The sequence below is a fragment of the Vidua macroura genome, chromosome 6 (assembly GCF_024509145.1).
Source record: "Vidua macroura isolate BioBank_ID:100142 chromosome 6, ASM2450914v1, whole genome shotgun sequence".
In the NCBI taxonomy this organism is placed as follows: domain Eukaryota; kingdom Metazoa; phylum Chordata; class Aves; order Passeriformes; family Viduidae; genus Vidua; species Vidua macroura.
The window spans coordinates 58,046,509-58,070,838 of NC_071576.1; the positions used below are offsets into that span (position 1 = coordinate 58,046,509).

Consider the following 24,330-nt stretch of genomic DNA (forward strand, 5'->3'; position numbering starts at 1 on the left):
AAAAGACCTACCTCCTCTGCTGTTACATTGCAAGTGTGTGCCATTCTAGAACAAGAACACAAAATAAAGGTGTAAACAAAAGAGCATTTGACAATCTGCATATGTTGTAAAAAATTCTTGCAGCTGTTGACATTCTTTTTCAATATTACAGCCCAGAATTATGACTTAAATAATTGGCTTTTAGGAATCATGGAAAATGCCATGTAAACATGCTTTAATGAGGATTATTTTTAGTAATTCCCTCCCTGTACTCAGTCACGGGGGCAGGCTTTGGTATCTAGTGATCCAACAAAGTATTTAAAAATTACTTTACCTAATGTCTATAGATAAACAAACTAATCTCACAACCCCCTTTCCCCGCCTCTCCCCTAATTCTTGAATCCAAAGTCCAAAACTCCACTTGGGAGTTAAGAATTGGAATTGGAAGTGCATGTTTAACAGTCTGAAGTCCTGCAATGTTTGTAAATTAACAAATTTATTGGATTTTCTGTACAGATTATTTGACTTTTGAGGACAAAAGGAGCTTCTTTTGATTAAATTAAGTCCTTTAGTCAGTTGAACACCCTGTAAAACCTTTACTTGGAATGTTAATTGACTAAACATCACTTCAGAGAATACAAATCCTTTGTTATACATAAGTAAATTCCATACAATTGACACACAATATTCTCTATCCCTTCCAGGTATATGGAATGAAATATCTTTCTAGATCTTACTCTAACTGTAATAGCAATAATAATGCACTTAAAATCAACTCAGATTATGAGTGTGCCGTGATTTTCAGCACTTCTTCTTTAGAAACTTCATATTTTTCCTTGTCTGCATTATAATACTCTGTTTGTAATATTCTGATTTCCAAATTCAAGATACAGCCTGCTCATGAAAACAGTAGGCATCGGAACTGATTAATTTAAAACCAGTCCAGCAAATCATAATTAATTTAATCAATTAATTATTCCAACCAATTTAAAGATAAGGTATTTTGTAGAGATTTTCATCAAAATCAGGTATGTAGCACCTCTGTTATTGTTAAAGTAGTGGTGGATTTTGGCTGCATCATCAGTCACGTCTCGTTGCACAAATGGGCTCCAACAGATGACACAGCAGCATCATGCTGATGCACCCAGCTCTCACCCTGTGTATTCATTTAGAAAATGCATGATTTTTGTTTCTCTGCATAGGAGAAGATTTGAAGAAGGGTGGTAAGTAAGAGTATTTGAAATTTTCAGTAAGTTGTTGACTAGCAGCACCTGGCGGGATGTCTCACAGGACTGAACCAAAAGCCACACTCCTAAATGTCCTTGAAAAACAGGAAAGAACAAGATCTAAAATTTTAGCAGCATAAGGAACTTGGACAAAAAGTGGCCATCAACATGAGTGTGGTGCTGAAAGAGAGGGTAAGGGGTACTGTGGGACTCGTGTCAGCTGTGATAGTGAAGGTCTTCCTGAAAGTTTGAGGATTTCTTTGCTACTTAGAACTGCAGGTAAAATAAAGGAATGAGAAGATGGTCAAATGCATCAGGATATCTACTCATATTTCTTGTTGGGAAGAGGCACAGATAAGAAATATTTATCATTTGAGTCATCACATTTATTGTACATGGCTGATAGTTCTTGCTGATACAGTGTGTTTCATTCAGTATATGCACCATGCTGTCCAGAAATTATCTGTTGATCTTCAGAACTGTGCTCTGCACTCATTTGGTGATTTGCTTGTGTGCTCTCTGGCATTGGAGTCAGGCTGGTTTTAGGATGCCAAAGCCATTGCTAATGCTTGAACTTCTCAGTTTTTGTTTTCACTACCCATTCTTTTTTATCCAGCCATTGCAATCTGGCTCATCCTTCTGAAAGTTCTAAATATGAATTGTGAGGAAAGAATTTCAAACAGTATGGCTGTAGCTGGGACTTAGAACTTCACCAGTATTTCACTGTACCCCAAGGTACAGAAATTTTATTAAACTTCTCCTTGCCATGTACTGTGATTACATAGCAGAGCTACCCTTTCTGCATTTTTTTCTTGAAATGTCAATGAAACAAGAACAAAACCGGTGTTTGAAACAAAACCTTCTGGAAGGAAGATCAGATAGCCTAGGAGGAGATTTGTCAGGGTTTTAAAATGGATTAGCTGGCAATCCAAAATCTGGCAAAGAAGGCTTTCTCTGTGACTAGTTAGCTGGATGTTGCTACTAGCAGTGATTTCGAAGGCTGTGGAACAGAAAGGGATCATACCAGGATTTCCTAGAATTTGTACCAAAGAAAGAATTTTGCTGGAAGGCAATGCTGGTACACTTCTGCTTCTTTGGTCCACACAGCAAGCCCAAGGATGTCTTCTTTCCTCTGGTTGTGTTTGCCCTGCCAAGCAGTTTTTACAGAGAACAGGAATTTTTTTGAGGACATCCAAACAGGCCTCTTCAGCTAGATGACCAACTAGTATGTTTTAGGAGTTTACTTTTTCACTTCTGTAACCAAAGTTGGAGGAATTACCTCCTGGAATTCTAACCTTCTTATTTCCTGAAGCCATTTAAAAATCCCAGCAAAAAGTACCAATTCAGCAAGCTTTAAGACTGAAGGGTTCTGAGGGAAGTTCTGCAATTGCCAGTTCAAAATTGGTTTACTGTTTCTTCCATTGTCTTTATCTCTTACAAAAAGTGCTTCATGCTTGTTTTCATTTGGATTCTTAGAAAAACAAACCTTTTGTTAATAATCAAGAAATTAATTTTTAATAAACATTTTACAATAAACAGTTCCCACATCTCCTGTGCATTGAACCACCAAAAAGTGTAAGATTTCTAATAAAATTTGAAAGAGGTGTCTGCTGTCAACGCACTGAAAAGTACAATCAGAAAATTAAAAATATGTAACATTAAGTTAAATAAAAATATTGTATTTTCTATGTTTTCCTTTTTCATAGTTTAAATATTTGTATTAGAATATATATTCCATTGACGGATTCTGTCTTGGAGGAAGCACTTTACTAAATCAAGCAGGCTTGAAATCTCAGAATCTCTTGGGCTTTTTAGGCTTCGTAGCAACATTCTTCCTTGATCACACAGATTTGATGTGTTAATCAAGGTGGACACTGCTTTACAACATGCTGCTTAATCATGCACAACATATGTCTTTCAGTTTCCCAAATTTACTTCAAGTATTCGTTTCTATGAATTTATCCTTGAAATTACTTTATCACTGGATTTTTTTTTCCTCCAGAAAAATGGGATATTTCTGATGACTTCTCTAGTAACGTGATTTTTTTCATGATGTGCAGCGTGCCTAATTCTGGTTGTTGTTTCAAGGTTGGTTTTTGGATTAAGCAATTTCTACAACAGCGTCCATTAATGTTGTTAAAACTGCACTAGTCTTTGAAACATAACTGAAGATTTACATTCCAGCCTATTAAGGAACAGAGAGGTCTGGCAGTGGAATTGGCAACGAGGGATTTTAGGTTCTGTCAAGTTCACCAGCACAGCTAATACAGTGTGTCATCTGTGCCTGAGAGTGGAAAAGCCCTCGCTGGCTGAATTCGAGATTCAGAACCTTTGAATCAGAATTTCCTCAGAAAAACCCACAAAATGCCACTTGTCATCCTTGAAATTCTGCAGCCATTGCAGGTCATCCCAGAAATATCATCTTCCAGCAGCTGACACTTGTTTCATGGATCCAGAAATGGGGCTGCACCAACAAAGCTGATCCAAGAAAACTTCTTCCAGGAGCAGCTGGTTGGTGTCGTCCGTGTTGTCCTTTGGTGCAGCTGTGCACAGACCATCTGGTGCCCGTGCCAAAAGTGAAGGAAAGCTTTTCAGTAATATCCAGGTTGGCTTAAAAAGCCCGAAGCTGTCCTGCAGCAAGATGTCAAATACGTATTGAAGAGACCCTGTTTTGGGCAGTTGGTGGAAAATGCCTCTGCCAGGGGCAGTGCAGGGGCAAACATGGGCTTGGGTTCCCAGGGACACCTGCCAGAACCCTGTGGATGCATTGGACATAGATATAGATACATAAAATTGGCAGCAGCTTTCTTGCCAATAATTTCTGTCTGTGCTGGTTGAGCACGCTCTTTTCTCGTTATCTATTTATTTAGGTTTTTTGGGATTCTTTCAGTTGTGCTCTCTCCTGACGGTCTCTTGGTTCAGATCCATAAGCTTTCTAATTGCTTTCTTCTTTTGCCCCTGCTGTAACTCTTTGTGAGACTAATGCTTTAGGATTTTTGACTTGGTTTGAGGTGTGCAGCACAGCACATGGCTCCTGGTGCTGTCTGTATGTAGTTCATGTTTCCATGTGGAGTTACCCTGTCCCTTGTACAGATCTTTCTCTGTAAACACAGGCTCTTTCAGTCTGTGTCTGCCAGGCTGTGATGCCAGTCAGCAGCAGTCCTGCCCTCCAGCGTATTTACCACTCTCCCAAATCTGATGTCAGTCAGAAATGTGAAGATGCATTTCATGCCATTTTCCATGTTGTTAATGAAAACATTCACCACAGTGTCAGGCCCTGAAAACAGGATTCAGAGCCACCTGCCTGCTAAACCTTGAGCCTGACAGTGCAGTCAGTTTTCCACTCTTTCCTTCAGACTTTCTCTCCCAGCTTGTCCCCAATGGTACCAAAGGAGCCTGCAAAACACAGGCTGCTCTTTCCTCAGATACGCAGCTCGATATTTCATTGAAGAAATGAAATGTTTTCCTTGATCAGCTGGGTTTTTTTTGTGTTCTAAATCACTTCTGTGTTCTGCCTGTGTCTGGAAATGCTGTCTATGGTGACTTGCTCCCTACTGGCCAGCCTGTAGCTCCCCCAAACCTGTTCCTTGCCTTCTTTGAATTATTGTAGAAGGTTTTATTTCTGGTTCCCCAGCAAATCAGTTGGCAAGAGACTGAGTCTCCCAAGGGGAGAACCTTGGGGATTAGAAGTTCTCTTTCCTAAGATGATGTCATTGAGGGTTCTTAGCATAAATAAAAAATTATTTTGCTATCACATGCTATTCAGTGGAAAATTTTCAGTGAGCCCTACTTCCAAGTTACATTTAATCAGACACTATTCAGTTTCTCCATGGTGAACTAGACCCAGAATTTTTGGTAACTGCTCTGAACTGAGCGTCAGCTCATTACATGACAGAAGATGGATGTAAAATTCCATTTCTATCCAAACATTTTTCTTCTAAAGTGAAAAACTGATTTTTCAGTGAATCACTTTACATACCCATATAAATCTGATTAATTTTTTTTAGGAGTTCATTCCTGTTAAGTTGTAGAAGTTGTATACAATGTGCTCTGATGATGTGACGCATTTTTATTAAAAGTATGTGAAACTGGAAAATCACATGAAACTTAGAAAAGAACAGTAAAATTAAATTAAGCAAGGTGAATGTATTTGTACATATTTGAAAGTTTATATATATTTGAAAGTTTTTGCTTTAAAATTTAGGAGAGGAGATGCTGCTGGGAGTAAGGATGTGTCCTGTGTGCTTGTGAACTGATTTGTTAATATGAAACTGGACTATCCTGTAATATGGCATCTATTTTAATAGTTCTTTTAATGTCTTAAGCATTTCTCTGTTGTTCCTTAACTCAATTAAACAGGCTGCCTGTACAGCAGTTTACAGAGTATCCTGTGTTAATGTTTTGCAGTGGCTGCAGAAGTGTTCTGGTCTACCAGGGCTCTAGGAGTACACTGCAGTTCCTAGATATATTATCAATTAATCACCCCCCCCAACTGAGCAGTTAATGGATATTGATCACTTTTTTATCCTGAATTGCAATGTATTCTATCATTTGAGTGTTGTTTGTCAAAACTTTTTACAAATTGCTGTGCAAGACCTTGTATCACAGCTGGTGTAGTTTAAGGTTTGGACAGAGTCACTGTGAATGAAGCCCTGCTGTGAAATAAAAGTCAAAAGGCATCTTGGCATCCCAACCATTTCCTTGGGAGAAGATTACAGCCTGAGTATGTTGAACTTTATTGCCATGGGCCTCATGACAGTATTCAGAAACATGCATGGCATTTCTGTTAAAGAAACTCAGATGTGCTGAGACGCGAGGGATGGCATTCTTGTTTTTATCAGTATCTTGCAAAAAAAGTTACATGTTTTTAGGCTTCTGGGGTACAGAAAAGTACAGTGACAAATGTGTAATTTATGCACATAAAAATTCAGGTTCCTGATCTCCTAAATGTAATTTGTAATGATGAGGAGGAAATGACTAACCTCAAGCCTAGACGGAAATGTGTTTATTGAGAAAGCGTGGGGGTTGGGGGGGCTTGACAGCTCTTCTTTGAGTGAAATGTTGTTTCTTGTTTTCACTTGCTGTGAGATCAGGAGTAGGATGGGGCTGCATAGAGAAATTCTGTTGCATTTGCTAGCTTGTGAATGTGTGGAGTAAAGCAAAAGGAAAGTTGAAAATCATTGAACACTATGTGCTTGTGTAATTGCATCTGAACTGCCTTGATTGAATCCTGTTCCTTATACCACTATGCTTCAAGGGCAGGCAAACTTAAGATGAATCAGGGCCAGGTGAAGACAAACATGAAGTTCCTCAGGAAATAAAATACCTCTAAAATAAAACTGGATCTCCTGCCTGGAATGGCAGCTCTACAATATCTTGCATCCTGTTGCTGACAGGATAAGTTCCTTAATTAAATGGTCATTGCAAAGGCTCCTGATCAGGCAGAAAGACCACAAAGTCAAAACAAATCAGTGAGGATTCTCCTGGGCTGGGTTCTGTTCCTTTGTCTTCTGCACTGGCATCACTCTGTGATGGCCATAGAAGGTGAAGAAATTGTTACTTGTGGCAGACTTCAGAGCATGGGTCAAGTCTGTGATCTGGACTTTGTGTTGAATTACTGCTGTCAGCCCAGGTAGCAGTCTGAGAAGCTGCTCATCAAAAGCCCAGAGATCAATGTTAAACCTGGAAACCACAGACAATAAGAGTGTCCTTGTCTTGGTTTTATTAACTGTGAATCCCTGCACCAGTGTTTAGCCAGAACAAAAATAAAATTAAAAGCTTGTGTTAATGAGCGACACATAAAACGTATTTGGGTCATTTATGAAGGAAAAGTTGGTTTTTGCAAATCAATACTTTTGAAAAGCTCTTTATATTCTTATCAAGACAAGAAGTTTTAAAAATAATGAGAATTTTGTTAGGGCAGTATCTCCCAAGTATTTGTTCTTACAGTTCTGTCAAAAGTTAAGGCAACAGGTAGTCACCTCTATGGACTTTCTCAGTATGTCTGCTTTTCATCTGTTTTTCAGGTCCCAGAAGTGTTGCACTTAATAAAATTGTAGCTGCTTCAATAAGGTTTGATTTCATGTTTGTCAACAAAAACAAAGGAAAAGTTTGATCCCACTATAAAGCAGAGCAGTAGCTAGCATTGATGGTAGATTCACTAGGCAAAGCTCCATATGAATATTAGCAAGAAAGTAAATGCACATTAATTTTCACTAAGGAGGCAATTTTGCTTATGATTCCAATAATAAGATTTAAACTTCCTTGTGAAGTTAATTATGTGATGCTAGTAAAGGTGTTATAAGTGATTATTGTCATATTGGCATTTACTTCAACGAACTCAGTAATTTTTACTATGGCTTTATCTGTGAAGTTAAAACTTGTAAGTTAAATACTTTTAAGAGTTATTTTGGAAATTCCAAGTAGGACTGTGGTTTTTCAAGACAGCATATAATTATATGAGCTATAATCAGATATTGTTAAATTAATTGTCAGTTTATTTACTTGCATTTTTGATTCTGCAAAGATTGAATATAAAGGACATTGATGGTAACGTCAGTTTACACAGAAGAGGTTTTCTTTGATCAAAACCCATTTGTAATAGTTCAATTGCATTAATTTTGCATTTGTAGATGAATGAGTAAAATCTATGCAGTTTATCTAATAAAAATGAAAAATAACCTCATTAATATTAAGGTATGGTTATGAATAATACAGCAGTTCTATCTGATGGATCTCTATTCCTTTTAGCAAACAAAACAGTTTTTCTAAGCTGGACTGTTGAATTCTTTTACTGCTTTAGACAAAAGTAGTAGCTTGTGCATCAGGATTGACAGTTCATATTTCCAGAATATAAACTGCATCAATAATAAAAATTCTGTGATTCAGTAAAACCCTGCCCACATAATTCCTCTGTAAGAATTGGGATTAAAACCTGACACCAGTGAAGTAATCTGTTGAATTTGTAACTAATGTTTCACCTGTAATTTGTAGCTGATGTTCTGCACATAGTTACACATGCTGACTTAACTTCTTGGGTTAGTGCTTTGAAAACACATCTGACCCTAAAGTTTCTGGCTTTTTTTTTTTCCTGGATTCATTTTGAGCTTAGTCCTGCAGGGTGATGAATGCTCTTCGTATGCCTGAAAATTGACTTGAGTTATTCTCAGGAGGGACAGTGCAGTGTTGAGCAGCATTTTTAACAGAGCATGCACGCGTCCTCCTGTGCTGCCAAAAAGGTATGGATCAAGTGCTGCCATATTCAGCTTTTTAGTTTGGATTCACTGCATGCTACAGTGATTTCATGTGATAGTCAGGCCTGTGGGGAGTTCAGGCTATTTGTGGTGTTCCTGAATGTAAGGCAAAATCGCATCGCAAATTTTTGGCATACTCGGATTTCTGCAGATTATTAAAGATGTGGTGTCTGTTTGAAAAGCTTAGTGCCTAAAGCAGAATGGGTTTTAATGCAGGAAGATACTGTATCAGGTAGCAGTTAATGAGAGAGACTATCAAGATGAATTTAAGAAGAAAATTCCACCTCAAATGTTATCTAGATGTTCCATACATGTCTTCTAGATTTTTATCATGTGACTAAGAGAAAGCAGAAATCCCTAAGTGCAAGTTGTTGTTTAATGCAGGAAGAGAGGTAATTTTTGTGCACTGTCACAGTGCTTCACTGGCTTGGGCTTGCTCTTGTGGGATATCAGAGAGGACTTAACAGCATTTTTGGACCTGCATGTCCAGGAGTAGATCAGGGGAGATCTTTTCCTGGGGTGGCTTTTCCCAGCTGTTCATCACTAGAACCACACTGCAGAGAGCATCTCAGCTTCGTGATGGTGTACAATTCCTGATGGTGCACAGTTCCTGATGGTGTACAATTCCTGATGGTGTACAATTCCTCATGGTGTACAGTTCCTGATGGTGTACAATTCCTGATGGTGCACAGTTCCTGATGGTGCACAGTTCCTGATGGTGTACAATTCCTGATGGTGCACAATTCCTGATGGTGTACAGTTCCTGATGGTGCACAATTCCTGATGGTGCACAGTTCCTGATGGTGTACAATTCCTGATGGTGTACAATTCCTGATGATGCACAGTTCCTGATGGTGTACAATTCCTGATGGTGTACAATTCCTGATGGTGCACAGTTCCTGATGGTGTACAATTCCTGATGATGCACAGTTCCTGATGGTGTACAATTCCTGATGGTGTACAATTCCTGATGGTGCACAGTTCCTGATGGTGTACAATTCCTGATGGTGCACAGTTCCTGATGGTGCACAATACCTTGTTTTCCAAGCAAGCATTCCAGGCAGTACCTGTTCTGAAGTCAAGAGTGAGGAGCAGAGTTGACTCTCTCCTCCAGCACCAGAAGCCTGAGCCACCTACCAGATTCCAAAAGCCATCAGTGCTCCCCCGTATCAGCCCGATGTGTCCAGCCAAGCAGCCAAAATCTGTAGCTTCCATGCTCTCAGCTCTGCAATCTAATGACAATATGGAACCACCAAAGCTTTGCTGCATATTTAAACTGACTGGAGTATAAAAGTAATTCACATGCGTTGTCAAAGTAAGTGATGTAAGGAAAAACATTCTTATTTATTATTCACTTGTCAATTCAGTGTAGCAAAGCTATTTTAAGTGTACATGAATTCCTGTAACCTTTCCAATCTGCTACAGAGTTCAGCAACTGTCTGGATATAGGATCAGTATGGCCAGAACAATGTGCCAGGTTTTCACTCAATTAGGCATGGATTCAAAGCAGTACTCTGCATATGTCATGGTGGAAGTCTGTATTTCACTGTCAAAGGATGCTGGGGTTTTTTTGGTGATTAATTTGCTGAAAATAAGTTTTGTTCCCTAGATGTGTTTCAGCTTCATTTTGTGCAAATTAGGTGGGAAAGCTTTGATTATTTTATGGTATTTTATTTTTGCTTACTTCTGTAACAGCAGTAAGAGCATTTTTCACAATTGGTAAAGACATTATATGTAAGGCAGCTGGATTGCATTGTTTCAGGGGTCTAAATTAATTGCCTACAGCACATAAATTACATTTCCAGTACTTTGGTTTGTCTGTAAAATTGAGAAGCTGAGATTTCAGTGCAACATCTCTTTTAACTACGGCATTCTGTCTTGCAGCTACAATGCAGATAAACAATTAATTAGTTCCACTGATCTTAAAACAACAGTGTTGTAATTTATTCCTAACTGAGATAATTTTGTATTCCTTGTCATATACAGGAGAAGAAAAAAAAATATCTAGAGATAATACTTCCATACTACAAGTCTGTGTACTGCTGACATGGAATATGTAGAGAATTTCATACTTGAAGGAAGGAATGGAAAAATAATCTAATGTGTTGTTTATATGGTGATGATGTATATCTTTGAGACATATGTTAGCTCTTGGAGTATTGAATGCTCTCTAGGTGAAGATACATTGCTCAGTTTTTATAAAGATATTTTTATGTATATTTTGGATAAAAGCCCAAACTCTTTCAAATAATTTGAGCTAAGGGATTAAGTAGGTAACCTGAAATTGAGGATGGATTATTTTATACCTGGTTATAAATAATCATGTACAAAAATAAGATATGTATTTCTTTGAAAGCTGTTGCACATTTCTAAAGATTGAAAAGTCAAATTTTAAGTGGGAACTGTTCTTGTTAAGTGAAAAAGTAGTAAGAATATTTATCATATATTGAACTAAAAATATGTATGCTAACTTCCAAATGGGGATCAAGGATGTGGATAACAATAGGGAATAATGCAGAAATGTAAAATTGAAAGCAGCTGAGGCTGTGTCCTTTAGCCTTATGCTCTGAGATCTTACAAACTAATTTGGGTTTGCTATATACATATTGCAATACCAAGAGGCATCATTGGAACATTTATTGAATTTTTCAGTGTCCATTTTTGTTAGTTTTCCTCTACCAGATTGGAAGTGTGTTATGAAGTGTGAGCACTTGCCAAACTCATGTTGTCCATGCACAGTTAGCATTCATGCATTTATGCAGAGTTAGACCCATTGGAACCCTCAGTAACTCTGTGCAGAAATAAACCTTCACAACTGTGAACTTGTTGTGTCCCTTTTCAGAACTTACGTGTAAGCAGTTTTCTAACTGCTGCTGTATTTATCTATAATGGACATTGGTATTCCATTTAGGTGAGCTTCATTAAAGCAATAGAAGATGAAAGATTTGTTGTTGAGAAATCAAAGGTTAAAATAGACTTTAAAATTATGAGAAGCAAAATAGTCTTGTGATGAGTTTTTTTGGTCTGTTGTTTTGAACCTGCAATCCACATGACTCTGCAGCCATTTAAGAACAAGAAATGAGATGGATACAAATAACATCCTAATAATCCATAACATTGTTGGTTTTATAATGCAGATTTCATATTTCTGTTATCACAATTGGCTGGTGCCAGGTTTTTGCTGGTTGCTGTGTTTTCATTAACTCTGATATGCTGAAGGCATAAATGTAAAGTCTGGCAGAGGAACACTCAAGATATTTCAATGTTGGCATTTGGTCAGTTATTACAGTTGTAGGAGTGGTTTGAGTTGCAGAGTGCCCACTGTAACAATAAAGTTAAAAATTTTATAATGAATTGTTCAGCTGGAAATGTTGGTTATCCATTGATGATCCAGGAGCACAATGGTGATACATTTGTCAACTGTACAAGTATGTGCATTATTGTATTCTTCAGTGGTGGCAAAAAGAGCTGCTGAAAAACCACCTGATCACATTTTTTAAAAGTATCATTTTTAACTCTTGATGATATTTTTTGTTCTTTTTTTTTATGGTCATAAAAATTCAAGTAGTTTGTTTTTTAAATATCAAGTTACATTCCAATTCTGCTTTCTTTTAAAAGACTTCTGTAATAAAACCATGACTTTCATCAGCACAATTACTAGTTGATTTACTTTGGCATACCCTTCTCTGCCTAGAGAGACATGAATGACACACTTGACTGTTGAATGAAGCATTCAGAGATTTGAAGAGAATGGGTTTTCATCTTTTTTTAAAGTTAACCTTGTGCCAAACTTTTGTAGAGGCTGTGGAGGCGATTATTTCACATTGCATAAATGTCACTTCCTTCATGTAGATGTTTTGAGAGGGCATTCTTTGGTTATCACATCACTTCCATTTTAATCAGGTTTGCTCTTGACCCAAATGGAAGCAATCTACCTTTTTATTGTTTCCTAAATGAGGAAAACTTTCCTTATTATGTATAAATGATGACCGTGAATTGGTATTTCAGATATATGAATGAGAAATTGGCTAAAAATTTCTAAAGTGCAAAGAATCACAGCAATACCTGTCTAAGAGAAGCCATGAGAAAATAGATTGATAGATAGAAAGATAGATATATGTGTGTATATATATATATACACACACACTCGTAAATATGTGTTATCTTTACATGATATCAAGTGATTAAAGATTATATTGTGTGTCAGAAGGATGCCAGAGGGACTCCATAAGGCAGAAATGAAATTACAGTGCATAAAATGGTTTTGTTTATTTTCTTCCTTGTTTTTTCTTGCAGGATTGTTCATCTTCAGAAGAATACAGCATTGCTGCAGCATTGCTGCCCCTGACAACTGCCTTCTATAGGGTAAGTTTCTATTGCAACCACCGCTAAGCTATTTTGTATTTTTTTTACATCACATATGTTGTTAAAATGGAGAAAGAGATGACAGGAGATACATGACAGGCAGGAAGATTAATTCTAAAACTTATTAATGTCAATGGAAATCATCAAATAGACTGACATGGATGTTACTCTAGGACCCTTATTGATGTTGGGTCATTATGAATATGAGATGTACACCCAGAACGAAATGCGGGCTACATGATGGGTTAGAGAATTATCATTGAATTATATTTAGTCACTAAAATAATAGAATAATTTCTGATGTTACTATGTAAGAACTATTTATTGCAGTACTACTGTGTTTAATTTGGCATGTTAAACATGCACTGGCCATTATAATACAATGGTCACTGTAGTACAGTTGGCCAATAAAGTACTTGGCCAAAAGTACAAGTGAAGTTTCCAGTCTGTGTAGGTCATTTTGGAGGCTACTGTAACTGGGTTGTTTTAACTGTGTATTTGTTTTCATTTTCTACTTTTTGGTTCTTTTTTAGGGGGGGAAAGTACATAATGTTTGATAGTGGCAAAATACAATATGATAGTAAATACAAAAATGTAAAGTATATACATTTTTAAAGTAATTATTTCAGAAGCAGAACTCTTGTAGTATGACTGTATTTATTTCAATATCCAAATACAGTAGTGTTTTCACCCATTCTGGGTAGCTCCAGTCCTGCTTTTTAGGATGTACATACCTGAGGAGATAAGTTCAGAATGTGGACTTGCTTGCAATATTAAATAAACTTTGCTTAATGTGATTGTTGCTATACAACCCAGTTTGGGAAATAGGTGCTTAGTCATTGGTAATTGGTACACTGTGATAGTGCAAAACAGTAATTGCTTTGACAGCTTATCTACACATTAATAATATAGCAATTGAAAAATGCAACCTTCCACCTTTCAGATGGCCATGGGGCATTTATGAGTAGCCAGAAATGCAGAAAGTTCCCTATTTTAGCTGAATGGAAAGCAAGGTTTCTGCAACAAAAAGCTGCAAGATCAGTAGTTTTTAGTTTAAAATATATGTTCTAATCAATTTCTGGGTTTTTTTAAAACTAGAAAAAGATCCTGTCATGTTGTTTTTAGAATAAAAAATGTCAAATTTTATCAGTTATACAAACCAGAATCATCTGTTGAAGGCAAGAGCAATTTTGACAAACTTAAATGTGTAGAAGATTTCCTGACATTTCTTATTTAAACTAGTACTTAACAACATGTATGGAGCATGAAGTGGCAGGGTTTTTTCCTCTTCTTGAACCGTAAAAAAGTTTGAACTGTAAAAAAGCTTTAGTTAAATGTGTTTTAGTTTATAGCTGTACATAATACCCCACAACTGCTCTTGGGGAAGAGTGTACAGAGTATTTTCATTCTCTTATGTAAAGTAGCATGGTGAGATGTTAAATTTTTCAATCCCAGCAAATTGACTTTCTCCCATCTTTAGATCCAGGTTTATCTTTCTCTGTTCCCTCTGTTTTCAGTCCTTCAGTAGTGGAATTGTTGTTTCACATTTGCTGCTGCCACAAATATTTAATTTGAGGGAAGAGATAACGAGCTATAGAAATTTCCCTCTTCCCTATTTTTTTCTTACTACTGCATAAATTCTACATTTTAAAGAAATTTCTACTTTCTTTTATTTTCTGGTTTTTAGTTTTGCTTATAAGAATAGCCAAGAGAGTCCACATAGCTCATTACTTTGAGAGGTACAGGGAGTGTTTTGGGGTGTTGGAGCAGTTTGGTTAGATTCCTACCTTGGTAAAGTTTGATCAAGTAGGCAAAAAAAAAAAAAAAAGACAACAAAAAGAGACTTTTTGATGTAGTATCAAGAGTTTTGAAAAAAGCTTTAAAAAGTTTTGATTTCACCATCAAGCAGAGCAAAAATCCGGATTGAATATAAAATATATTTAAGTAATTTCATCTACACACTTGTATTTTTTGGTAGAGGTACCAAGATCTCACACCATTTCTCTCACAGAAAAGTTCTCTGAAATCTTTTTTTAATAGCCTGCACTATTTAACTCTAAAAATACACTCAGGAAACTGTGAGTCCCTCGGTGGAAGAAGCATGATGAGTTTTTTAATGTTCCTGACCTGAATTAAAAATTAAAATAACCTGACTATTAACTTGCAAAAGCCAGCTGTTAATGCATAATAGAAAAAGAATTTTGTTTTTCCCAGATCTAATCCTCAGGTTCAGTGATGGTCCCCTTTGGTATGTCCCATTAGATACAATTCTTTGGCAAAAGTACTTATTTTGGCATACAACTATTCATACTAAACACAAACTGACATGCTGTTCGGAACATAAGATTATTACACTAACTTTGCAGTGGTTAGTTAAAATTCAGATTAACAGTTTATGGTTCAGTTTGAGTAGAGCTTATACTTTTGAGTAAACGGATTATTTTTTGAGTAAAAAATTATACTTTTTGGAAGCTCTTTCAGCTTGTCTAAAGGTTTTCAAAATTGTCTCATAGATTAGAGTGAATATATTCTACCTGGCATGAGCCTGTGCTTCAACATGAAGAATTATCTTACCTCTGCCATAGGATTGTGTTGATGCTTCCCAAGGATGAAGCAGTGCTTGGCAGAGTGCAGTTGTTTTATTGGTGTTTCTGTTCTCAGAATACCATGTTTACTGCCAGCAGCCTGTTAAATCTCATCTCACCCACCCCTTTTGAGACTGGACAATGTTCTTAGTAGCCAGGAATAGACAGGAATTGTGCTTGTGACAGTGGCACAGGGTTCCATTTGTGTGTACACTGGGGTCATTGCACAGGCAGTGCTCCAAGTCAAGCTATCAGTGACAAAATCTGTAGTAAATCTAAAAGTATAGTGGAGTTCTAAGAGTCTGTACAGTTCACTCCAGTCTGATATTTTACCATCTATGTTTGCTGTAGCATTTTGATGGGAAATCATGATGGGATTTCATGTTGCAGCATTTCATTGTTAGTGTAATTCCTCTTGCTTCCAATGAAGAAATATAAAGAAGTTACAGGACTTCACAGTTCCTTTATGGAAGGACTGTTGTGTTCATGAAATGTTAGGTTTCATTTTATTTATCCAAGACAAAGCAGAGCAAAAATGAAACAATTACCTGTTCTTCCCAAATAACTTCACTGTGTTTTACTGAACACAGTGCAGTCACCAAGTGTTTGAGGTGTATAAATAATGAGAAGGATGTGGTTTTGTTTGAGTTCAGCAGATAAGCCAAGAAACTGAGCAGTAACACAACTTAAAACTTGGTGGTGATGTTGGTAAGATTCTGGAATGGTTGTGTCATGCATTAGCCTTGAGGGATTTTAAAATATTTTTGGTAAAACGGCAGAAAATTTAAAGAAGGTAGCAAGCTGGCATGATGTAACCCATCTTGTCTTAATGCCTCTGCTTATTTAAAAACTAGTCTAGGGTATTTCTACACAAATCCAATTAAAATTACAAGAAACATCACGCTGTGTACAGCGTGCTAGGAGCTCTTGGGATGTCTGGTGAAATTTCAGAATTCTCCCTGAAGTCTGGTGAGTGATCTATTGTGAAACTTGATCAGGCAGGATTTGATCACACTCTAAGTCAGAGCTGATGGGATTAAAGTCATAGACAGGAAGTCAGCACTGGTTGCATATTTGTGGCCTGGAGTAATAATTGAATTTTTCTAGAAAAAATAGTCCCAATGCTTTTTAAAATTTTTAAATATTGGACACAAGCTATTAGCAGAATGTGACTCATCAGTGACAGTGGACTTTGGTGTGTACTGCTAATGTCACAAAAACAAACAAATTTTGCTTCTGGGTTAGAAAAAGGTTTTAGTTTACCGTTAGTAATACCGTTGGAATTTTGTTTAAAATTGAAACAATATAAATAAAATGTATTTATACGTGAAGATAAAAGAATTTTTCCATGTTTTCATGGTACCAATGACCCATGCTTATTTGCTCATTTCTTCTGTGTATAAAGTGGAAATGTAGTATTCCATGGTGCTGTGGAAAACAGGTCTTGTTCTACACGTGGGAAGAGAGGAGGAGAGGGAAGGGACCTATTTCAGTGATGCTTTCCTTGCGTGAACGCAGCGAGGAGCAGCTTGGCGCTTGCGCAAGCGGCATCGTCCCATCCGCAGCGGTTGGGTTCCCTGTTTCACTCTGGCTCCCTGCCAGGCTGGCAGGATGTGGTGAGCCCCACGCTGCCTTCTGGAGTGCAGCCAGGCAGGAGCTCCAGTTCCAGCCTGTCCTGGACAATGACACAGCAGCAGAGCTGCCACCCCAAGGTCCCCAGTGCTGCCCCAGGCAGGGGCCACCGCTGCATCTGCCCTCCCTGGCAGCTCAGCTGATCTTCGGCACTCTGGTCAGCCTCTCTCGCATCCCTCACCCACTGAGTGTTAGGCACAGCTGTGTTCCCCTCTCAACCTGTTTGTTCAGATTATAGTAAAGTTTTCTACTCCTCGAGGATCTTTGCCAAAATTTTATGACTAAAATGTTGTGGTTAAACTGTATATGATATCTGTGTTCCCATACCTTTCTACCACATTGCATAGTCCACAGTAACACTTGCAAATTTTCTGTTGTTTGGCACTCAGAAGTGTTTGAATAAAGGAAGTGGCCTAATAAGAATACACTATTCTAAGAGTAAAACTTTTTCTGGGTAGATGTTATGAATGGGCTTCCACATTTATAAACAAGCATTTCTTTAAATGGCAGTATTCAGAGCATTATTATTTATTAGAAAATTAGAGATTAATTAATTAGAAAATAATTAATTAATTTGAGTCAGTTGTTTTTAATGGTTTGATGTATGCTTGGAGAGTGCTGATCTAGTTTAGGCAAAAAAAAAAAAAAAAACAAATGCAACAAAATGTCTCATAGTTTGGATGTATTACATTCAAATTGACATTTGTCTTTTAGCAAGATGCACTGGAGACTGGTTTTGAATTTTTATGTGACTAAATTATGTAATTCTTGGGAGGGAGAGAGGGAAAAACTGATTTTTAATTGATTTTTTTTTTAATGCTTCTAAGCCACAAAATTGCTAATAAAATTTCAGTTGGATACTGATGTGAATTTTTTTGTAGAGCTTGAAATGGAATGAGAGAAATGAGTCTGCAGCTTTGCAGACTGGGGCTGGCTGAAATCCTTAGGATATGGCATCATTGGGCTGTTCATCTGCATGGCTGCCCATTTTTCATTTGTACTCCATGTTCCTGTACTTTTGTTGAGAATGAAGGAGAATTACATAAAATCAGAGACTTTTTTTCAGAATTTTTAAAAGAACAACATTTGGTGTAAATAATTTAACTTAAAGTCTTTGCATATAGTACAGAACATTTATTCAGGTCATCTTAAGAAGTACCCTGACAGCATTTTTGTGAAGAAAAGGATTTTAGTCCAAGGGCTTTTTTTATAATCTTCAAGGAGAATACAAAATTGTGAGTTAAGTAAGAAGCTGAATTAATAAAAAAATGTGAAACTGGAAGTATTTTATGTTAATGCACAAATAGAAATCATTTTAATGTTTTCCATAGTGAATTATATGTGGTGTTTTGCATAGCACAATAATAAAATGAAAGTAACTTGAGTGTGGACTTTCCTAGCTGAAATGGGTTACCAAGTTTCAATAAGTTATGGTAGATACTCAGTGGAAGAAAGTCTTTAATCCTTGAAATGCCTGGAGAAATGACTGCTCAGCTCCAGAGCCTGTTGGGTGTAGGAGGGATTCCCAATTTCATGGATGAAATTGGAGGCAGTACTAGTGAAATTCAGCAGAGTTTATAGTACTTTAATCATTATCATGAACCCTCCCCTTCCAAGAGAGACCCGATTCAAGGTTAATTATGTAACAGAAGCTTCATCATTTGAAATGTGCTCTTTGTTGTGTAGCAGCAGCTGCGAAGTCACAGGAAGGATACCCCATGAAAGGCTGAGGTGGAAAATCTCTGATTACGGGTGAAGAGTTGATTGCAATTTTATGTCTTTATCAGGCAAATTTTACAGTTAGTGTCAGCTGGAATCAGTGGAATATTGGTCCACCTACTGTGGAAAACAGTGGAATAATTTGGTACTAAGACTATCTCTGTTACTTAATGACAATATTATAATAGTGTTTATTTTAGAATTTGTGTAAATACCAGGGAATTGCACAAAGCTATTGGATGATGCAGTTAATTTAGAAAAGCAAAATTAGTGGGTTTTTTTACATTCAACATGAATTTTGATTTTTAACTTTAATTTCTGCACAAGTGTGATTGTCCCAAGTAATTCTCATACTCATCAGCATGCTTTTAGCCTCCTGGAAAGCTAGGGAGACATTCTGTAATGTGTTAGCTTTCTACACTGAAATATTTTCATCCTTGCACCTAGTTATTGTGCTTCCTTTGAAAACTTTCTGTCCTACTCTGGTGTGCTTGGATTAAAATCACTTCTACTTTAAAATTCTTCACTCTTGAATTGCTGGCTTTAATTTAGGAAACTCCCATCGTGAAAGACTTCCTTTATTGTCTTGGCAAGGAGTTTTGTCTGCTTCCATTAATTTTCTTTTTTGTATCTCTATCCTGCCAGTTCTGATACTATCTTAGTCTATGGAAATGTTTTTGTGACTGAAATAGTATTAAGTAACATTATTTTTAGTACTAAAATTATTTTATTTATCCATTGTCAGAAAGCTAATCCCTTTAATACAGAAACATATTTAAGTTGCCTGCTTAAAAAGAACATGCCTGCATCATGTAATGGATAATAGGGGAGAAGCTGAACCACAAAGGAACATTTACAACATTATCAAGTCTGTATATGAGCATTAGTTGCATTCCTGGAAAATCCAGGAGCCTTAATTGGGGACCAGAACTGCTGGTGTTACTTTTGTACAAAAAAAACCAAGAATTTTACTTTTGTACAAGAAAAATTAAGATACTTACCCTCAAGAACTTATGACAAGTATTTGAAATAAGTAGTAATACTTGAAGCCAGGCAGTTTGAAGCATTGGAAGGAAGCTGTGGAGTCATCATTATAGCTCATGATTCATGACAGTCATCATTATTCATAATAGCAGTCATTACTGTTGGTGATTCTGTGCACCAGTAGGTTAATTAGGGCTGAAGTTTTAACAGACATGACCTAAAAGCAGGGTTTTATTGACTTCTGAGAGAGAATAATGTGGTTACTTGGCAGGTGCTTATGAATATGAGTGGGATCAGGGAAGAGCATTTTTAAGGCAATGGTCAAAGTTCTGTCAATATTTCCAAACACTCCTCCAGTCAAAAGTTTTATTACATCCATTAAAATTTATTTTCATATAAATATTATAGTTCAGTAAATTATTTTTGTAAAAGCAAATATACTTTTCATGTTAAAACAGGAATCTGGGGATTCTTGTTAGTTATGATCGGGTGCTTTTGCAGTATCCCTTGCAAACACAGGCACCCAAAAGTCATCTCTGATCCTTAAGATTTTAACTTGTGTACTTTGCTTCTGATAGATATATAATACATGCCAGTAGAATACATTTATGTCTTTGCAGTAGAGAATATCTCACTTAGAAAACTATTTCTAGGTGGGGGAAAAGGAAATTAAACAAGAAAGTATAATACAACAGGTTAGCATATTAATAGGAGAGACTAACTGGAGAATGTTTTTAACATGCGTCTTTACAAGGAATTTAGGAAATCCATTACTGAGGTAACTTTGCTCTGTTGAAGTAGCTGACTTTCCCAGAATGGTAATGCAGTGGAAAACATAATTTAGCAATCTGTAGTTCCTTTCCTTAGTGGTTTGTGGGAGGAAGTACTTGGTCAGGAAGAAAAAAAAGGAAATTTCCCCCAATTAAAATGAGACGTAATGATAAATTTTGTAGTAAATTTGTGTTACTGAGGAACTGACCCACTATTGCCTAGAATAAGGAGAAAGCTTTCTGTTGCATTTCCTCTATATTGGATCACATCATTTGTAACTGATTTCACTTGAGCTTGTTTTCTAGAAATGATACATAACTCTGGTTTAAGAACTCTGGTTCATTTCGTTATTGCCCAGCTCTTTACGTTGTTACTTCTAGGGGGGATTACAGTGTTACAGAAATTCTGATTCACTTCGAATTTTCACCATGAAAGAATTTCTGGTGGCTTAATTAAAATCTAGTAAAGCTTCTGAGCTTCATGTGAAGGAATGTAAATGAAGTAACAGAGTCCCCCATGCGTTTTCCATATGTGTAAGGTCAACTTTACCTCCTCATCACCACATCCTTATCCCGGTAGAATGGAACTTTCTGGAACAATTTCCTTCACTGAGTTCCATTTCATTTTAGCATTATTGTCTGATTTGAGCAGCGTTATTTTATGTTTCCATGAGAGAGCAAATGCTTACAGATGGTAAGGGAGAGAAATTGCTGCTCTATTTGTGTGTATTGCCTGCTTCTCTGTGAATGTCTCAGTTGCCATCCTAGATAGCTCATCAACAATTTAAACTGAGTGTGACCAAAAAATTGAGGTGTCACAAACACTTTTCTTACGTACATGTCCAAGTGATTTAAGCCCAAAATTGGAGTTTTTATCTCCTACTCTTGTTTTCATCCATATCCCTGCATTTTTTTCCATTTGCTGTTTCTGTACTCTTCATGACAGTACCTGCCATTGGAATTCTTGGTAGGATGCTCTTCTTGGCTTCCTCTGATTAATCACAGCTCTCTGAACTTGTGCATACCACGTCAGCTCATTGTCATGAGTTCATAGTGCTGTGCCAGGAAGAATTCACAGGGCAGGTGTGTGGCTCTCCTCTTCCTCATGCCCTGCACGTGCCAAAACTGCACCTTACCATTTGGCAGAACTGTTCCTGACAAGATTCTGCTCTGTAAGGCACTTCCATTCAGCACCTCCACAATCATTTTCTGTGTCTGTTGGTCAAACTGGATGTCGTTAGATCTCTCAAATGGCTTAGCTCAGAGTGCAAGTTCAATTTTCTTGTCCTTATTTTCAGAATTCTTCATAATATTGCAGTTCCTGATTTTGCCCATCCTCTTTCTTTCACATGAACCATGTAGTATATATATAATTTGTATTGCCAAGATGACATCTACTGCTATTAAAATTTTACGAATTTGAAATTTATATTCTCTATTGTACCCTTATATCTTTCAAATTTGCTCATCCTGTTCTTGAGGGCTACTTGAGGACTATTGTTTTAATAGTTTCTTCAGATAAGGAAGTGCTGCTTATTGAGATAAATTCAGAAATAATTTGACCAGTGAAGACAGAGAAAGCTCCCACAGAAGAAGGAAAATAGTAATTAAAGAACTACTAGAATGAAGTGACAGAAGAACTTAAAAGTAGTTACTTTACTACCCCTTTTGGGGGATTGCTTAGATGCTCTATTTAGCTGGGCTTTAAGTTGCTTATCTGGTCATCAATAATTCTAAGAACCATTATTTGAATGTAGATAAAGCCCATCAACTTCTGAGATTTACAGTTTATTTATTTCTGGGCACAGACCTGGATAACAACTTTGTTGCTGTGGGTTATTTTTGTGGATAGAGCCAGTGGCACCATTCCAATGCACTCGCAGGTGCACTCCCTGCTGAACCACCTGAACCAAAGGGATTCAGTGACTTTTTAGGAGATTTTCAAAATAACTGTGTCAAAGCTTGAAAAGCTCTTCAGATGGATTCAACAGTTCAACTGAGAATTTGTGAAATCTGTATCTTATCTAATGGATTTAACCCACCAAAACTTTAAGATGCTATGTAGAGGGAGAAAAATCAAACTATTTCTCATCCATTTTGTGGAGTTTAACCTTATTTAGAACTGTGAAGTTCTGGTATGAAAAAGTCTTCTCTTTTTTATGGGATCTGAACAGATGTCATTCTAGACAATTTTAGTTTCCTTTCTTTATTTGTATAACAAAACTATTTAAATCTCTTCTTTATCTCTTTGGAGAAGGAAGTATGTTATTATGTGTATTATTTAATGTTACAGGGAACTTTGTAGCATATATCCATCTTGATAAATCTGTGTAGAAATCTGAGGTAATCTGCATGGCTTTAAGTAATGTCTAGTAAATTACACATGACCTTCAGGAATCTAGGATTAGAGATCATGAGTAATTAGATGTTTAATGACTTTTGCCAGAAAATGTATACAGTAAATAAAGCTCCATCCAGAATTACATCCCATTTTTGCAAAATTCTAGAATTCTATTGCCCTCTGCTGGTTTAGTGTACCTGGCTGTGATTTGGTAGCGCTGAATTATGAGTGAATTGACCTTCCTTTTATTTTTCATGGTGAAATAATAGTAGATAAACAGTGTAATGGATCACTTTACTACTCATTTTATTTTAAACTAGAAGTCAATCTTGAGTCTGGTTTGGTAGCAGGAAAGGGGACAAATTGTTTTCTTTTTTGTTGCCGAGATTTTCAGGTTGGAGACGAAGTTCAATTTAATATTTCACCATTTTTTTCTAAAGCAGTTAAATAGAAATTAACAGAAGCTTTGCAGTTCTTCCTTCATGCTTTTATGACATTTCCCCACATTTGTGTACACAATATGTGTGGGTATAATTTTATACTTCAGACCAAATAGGAAAGCCATCCATCTAATTGAATTTTTTGACTGATGTTATCCATGCAGCGCACGGTCAGACTTGAAAACATTCTCGTATACAATTATACTTGCTGGAGTATGTGTGTGTAATGGCTTTAAAGTGAAAGAGGGTAGATTTAATATAGAAAATAAGAATAAATTGTTTATTGCAAGGGTGATGAGATGTGAGGGAAGGCTGCCCCATCCCTGGAAGTGTTCCAGGCCAGGTTGGATGGGGCTCTGAGCCACCTGGCACAGTGGAGGTGTCCCTGCTCAGGCAGGGTGCTGGAGCTGGATGATCTTCAAGGTGCCCCCCAAGACAGGCCATCCTGTGGCTCTGTGCTACGTGCACACACTGCAGTGTTATCTGCAGCTGGGATGTAGATAAAGCTCTGTCCTGCTAGTCAGTCAGTGAGGGTTGATCCTGGGGGACGACTTTGAAGTCTTTTGGGGTTTAGCAGGATCTGTGTGGGCACAGCATGGATGTGACTGCAGGACTGGCTGGTAGAACGTGTTTATGTGCAGAATTTGGTTGGCATCACTTGGCCAGGGGTGGCTGCAGTAACTGCTACCTGCTTAGGTGTCAATAGGTGCTGACTGACTGGATGTTTATCTAAGCAGGGACAGGGACAGGGAGCAGCTCTTTAAATTGGCAGTGCCACTGTGTCCTGAGCTCTACGCCTGCACTTGCACATTCCAGGGATAACTGTAACCAGTAGAGGAGAGGAGGAGCTTTGGCATGCAAAGGTGCTGCAGTAGCTTCCTCACAGAGGTCAGATGATGAGCCACAGCCAGTGATTCCTGGAGGAGCTGAGCAGGAAGCTACTCTTTGTGTTCAGCAGCACCCTGCTTCTCACTTGTTCTGCCTCATTTTCTCAGCAAATATATCCAAACCAATCACTCAGGCTGTCAGTTGGAGA

At 37.3% G+C, this 24,330-nt stretch overlaps 1 protein-coding gene across 1 annotated transcript in view; it reads left to right on the forward strand.

The window, feature by feature from the left end:
* Window positions 1-24,330, forward strand: part of SBF2 (SET binding factor 2) — a 232,692-nt gene that overhangs the window by 154,592 nt on the left and 53,770 nt on the right. The window contains 1 exon segment of the mRNA XM_053980067.1: window positions 12,755-12,823. Within this exon segment, the coding sequence (XP_053836042.1) occupies window positions 12,755-12,823 (69 nt within the window).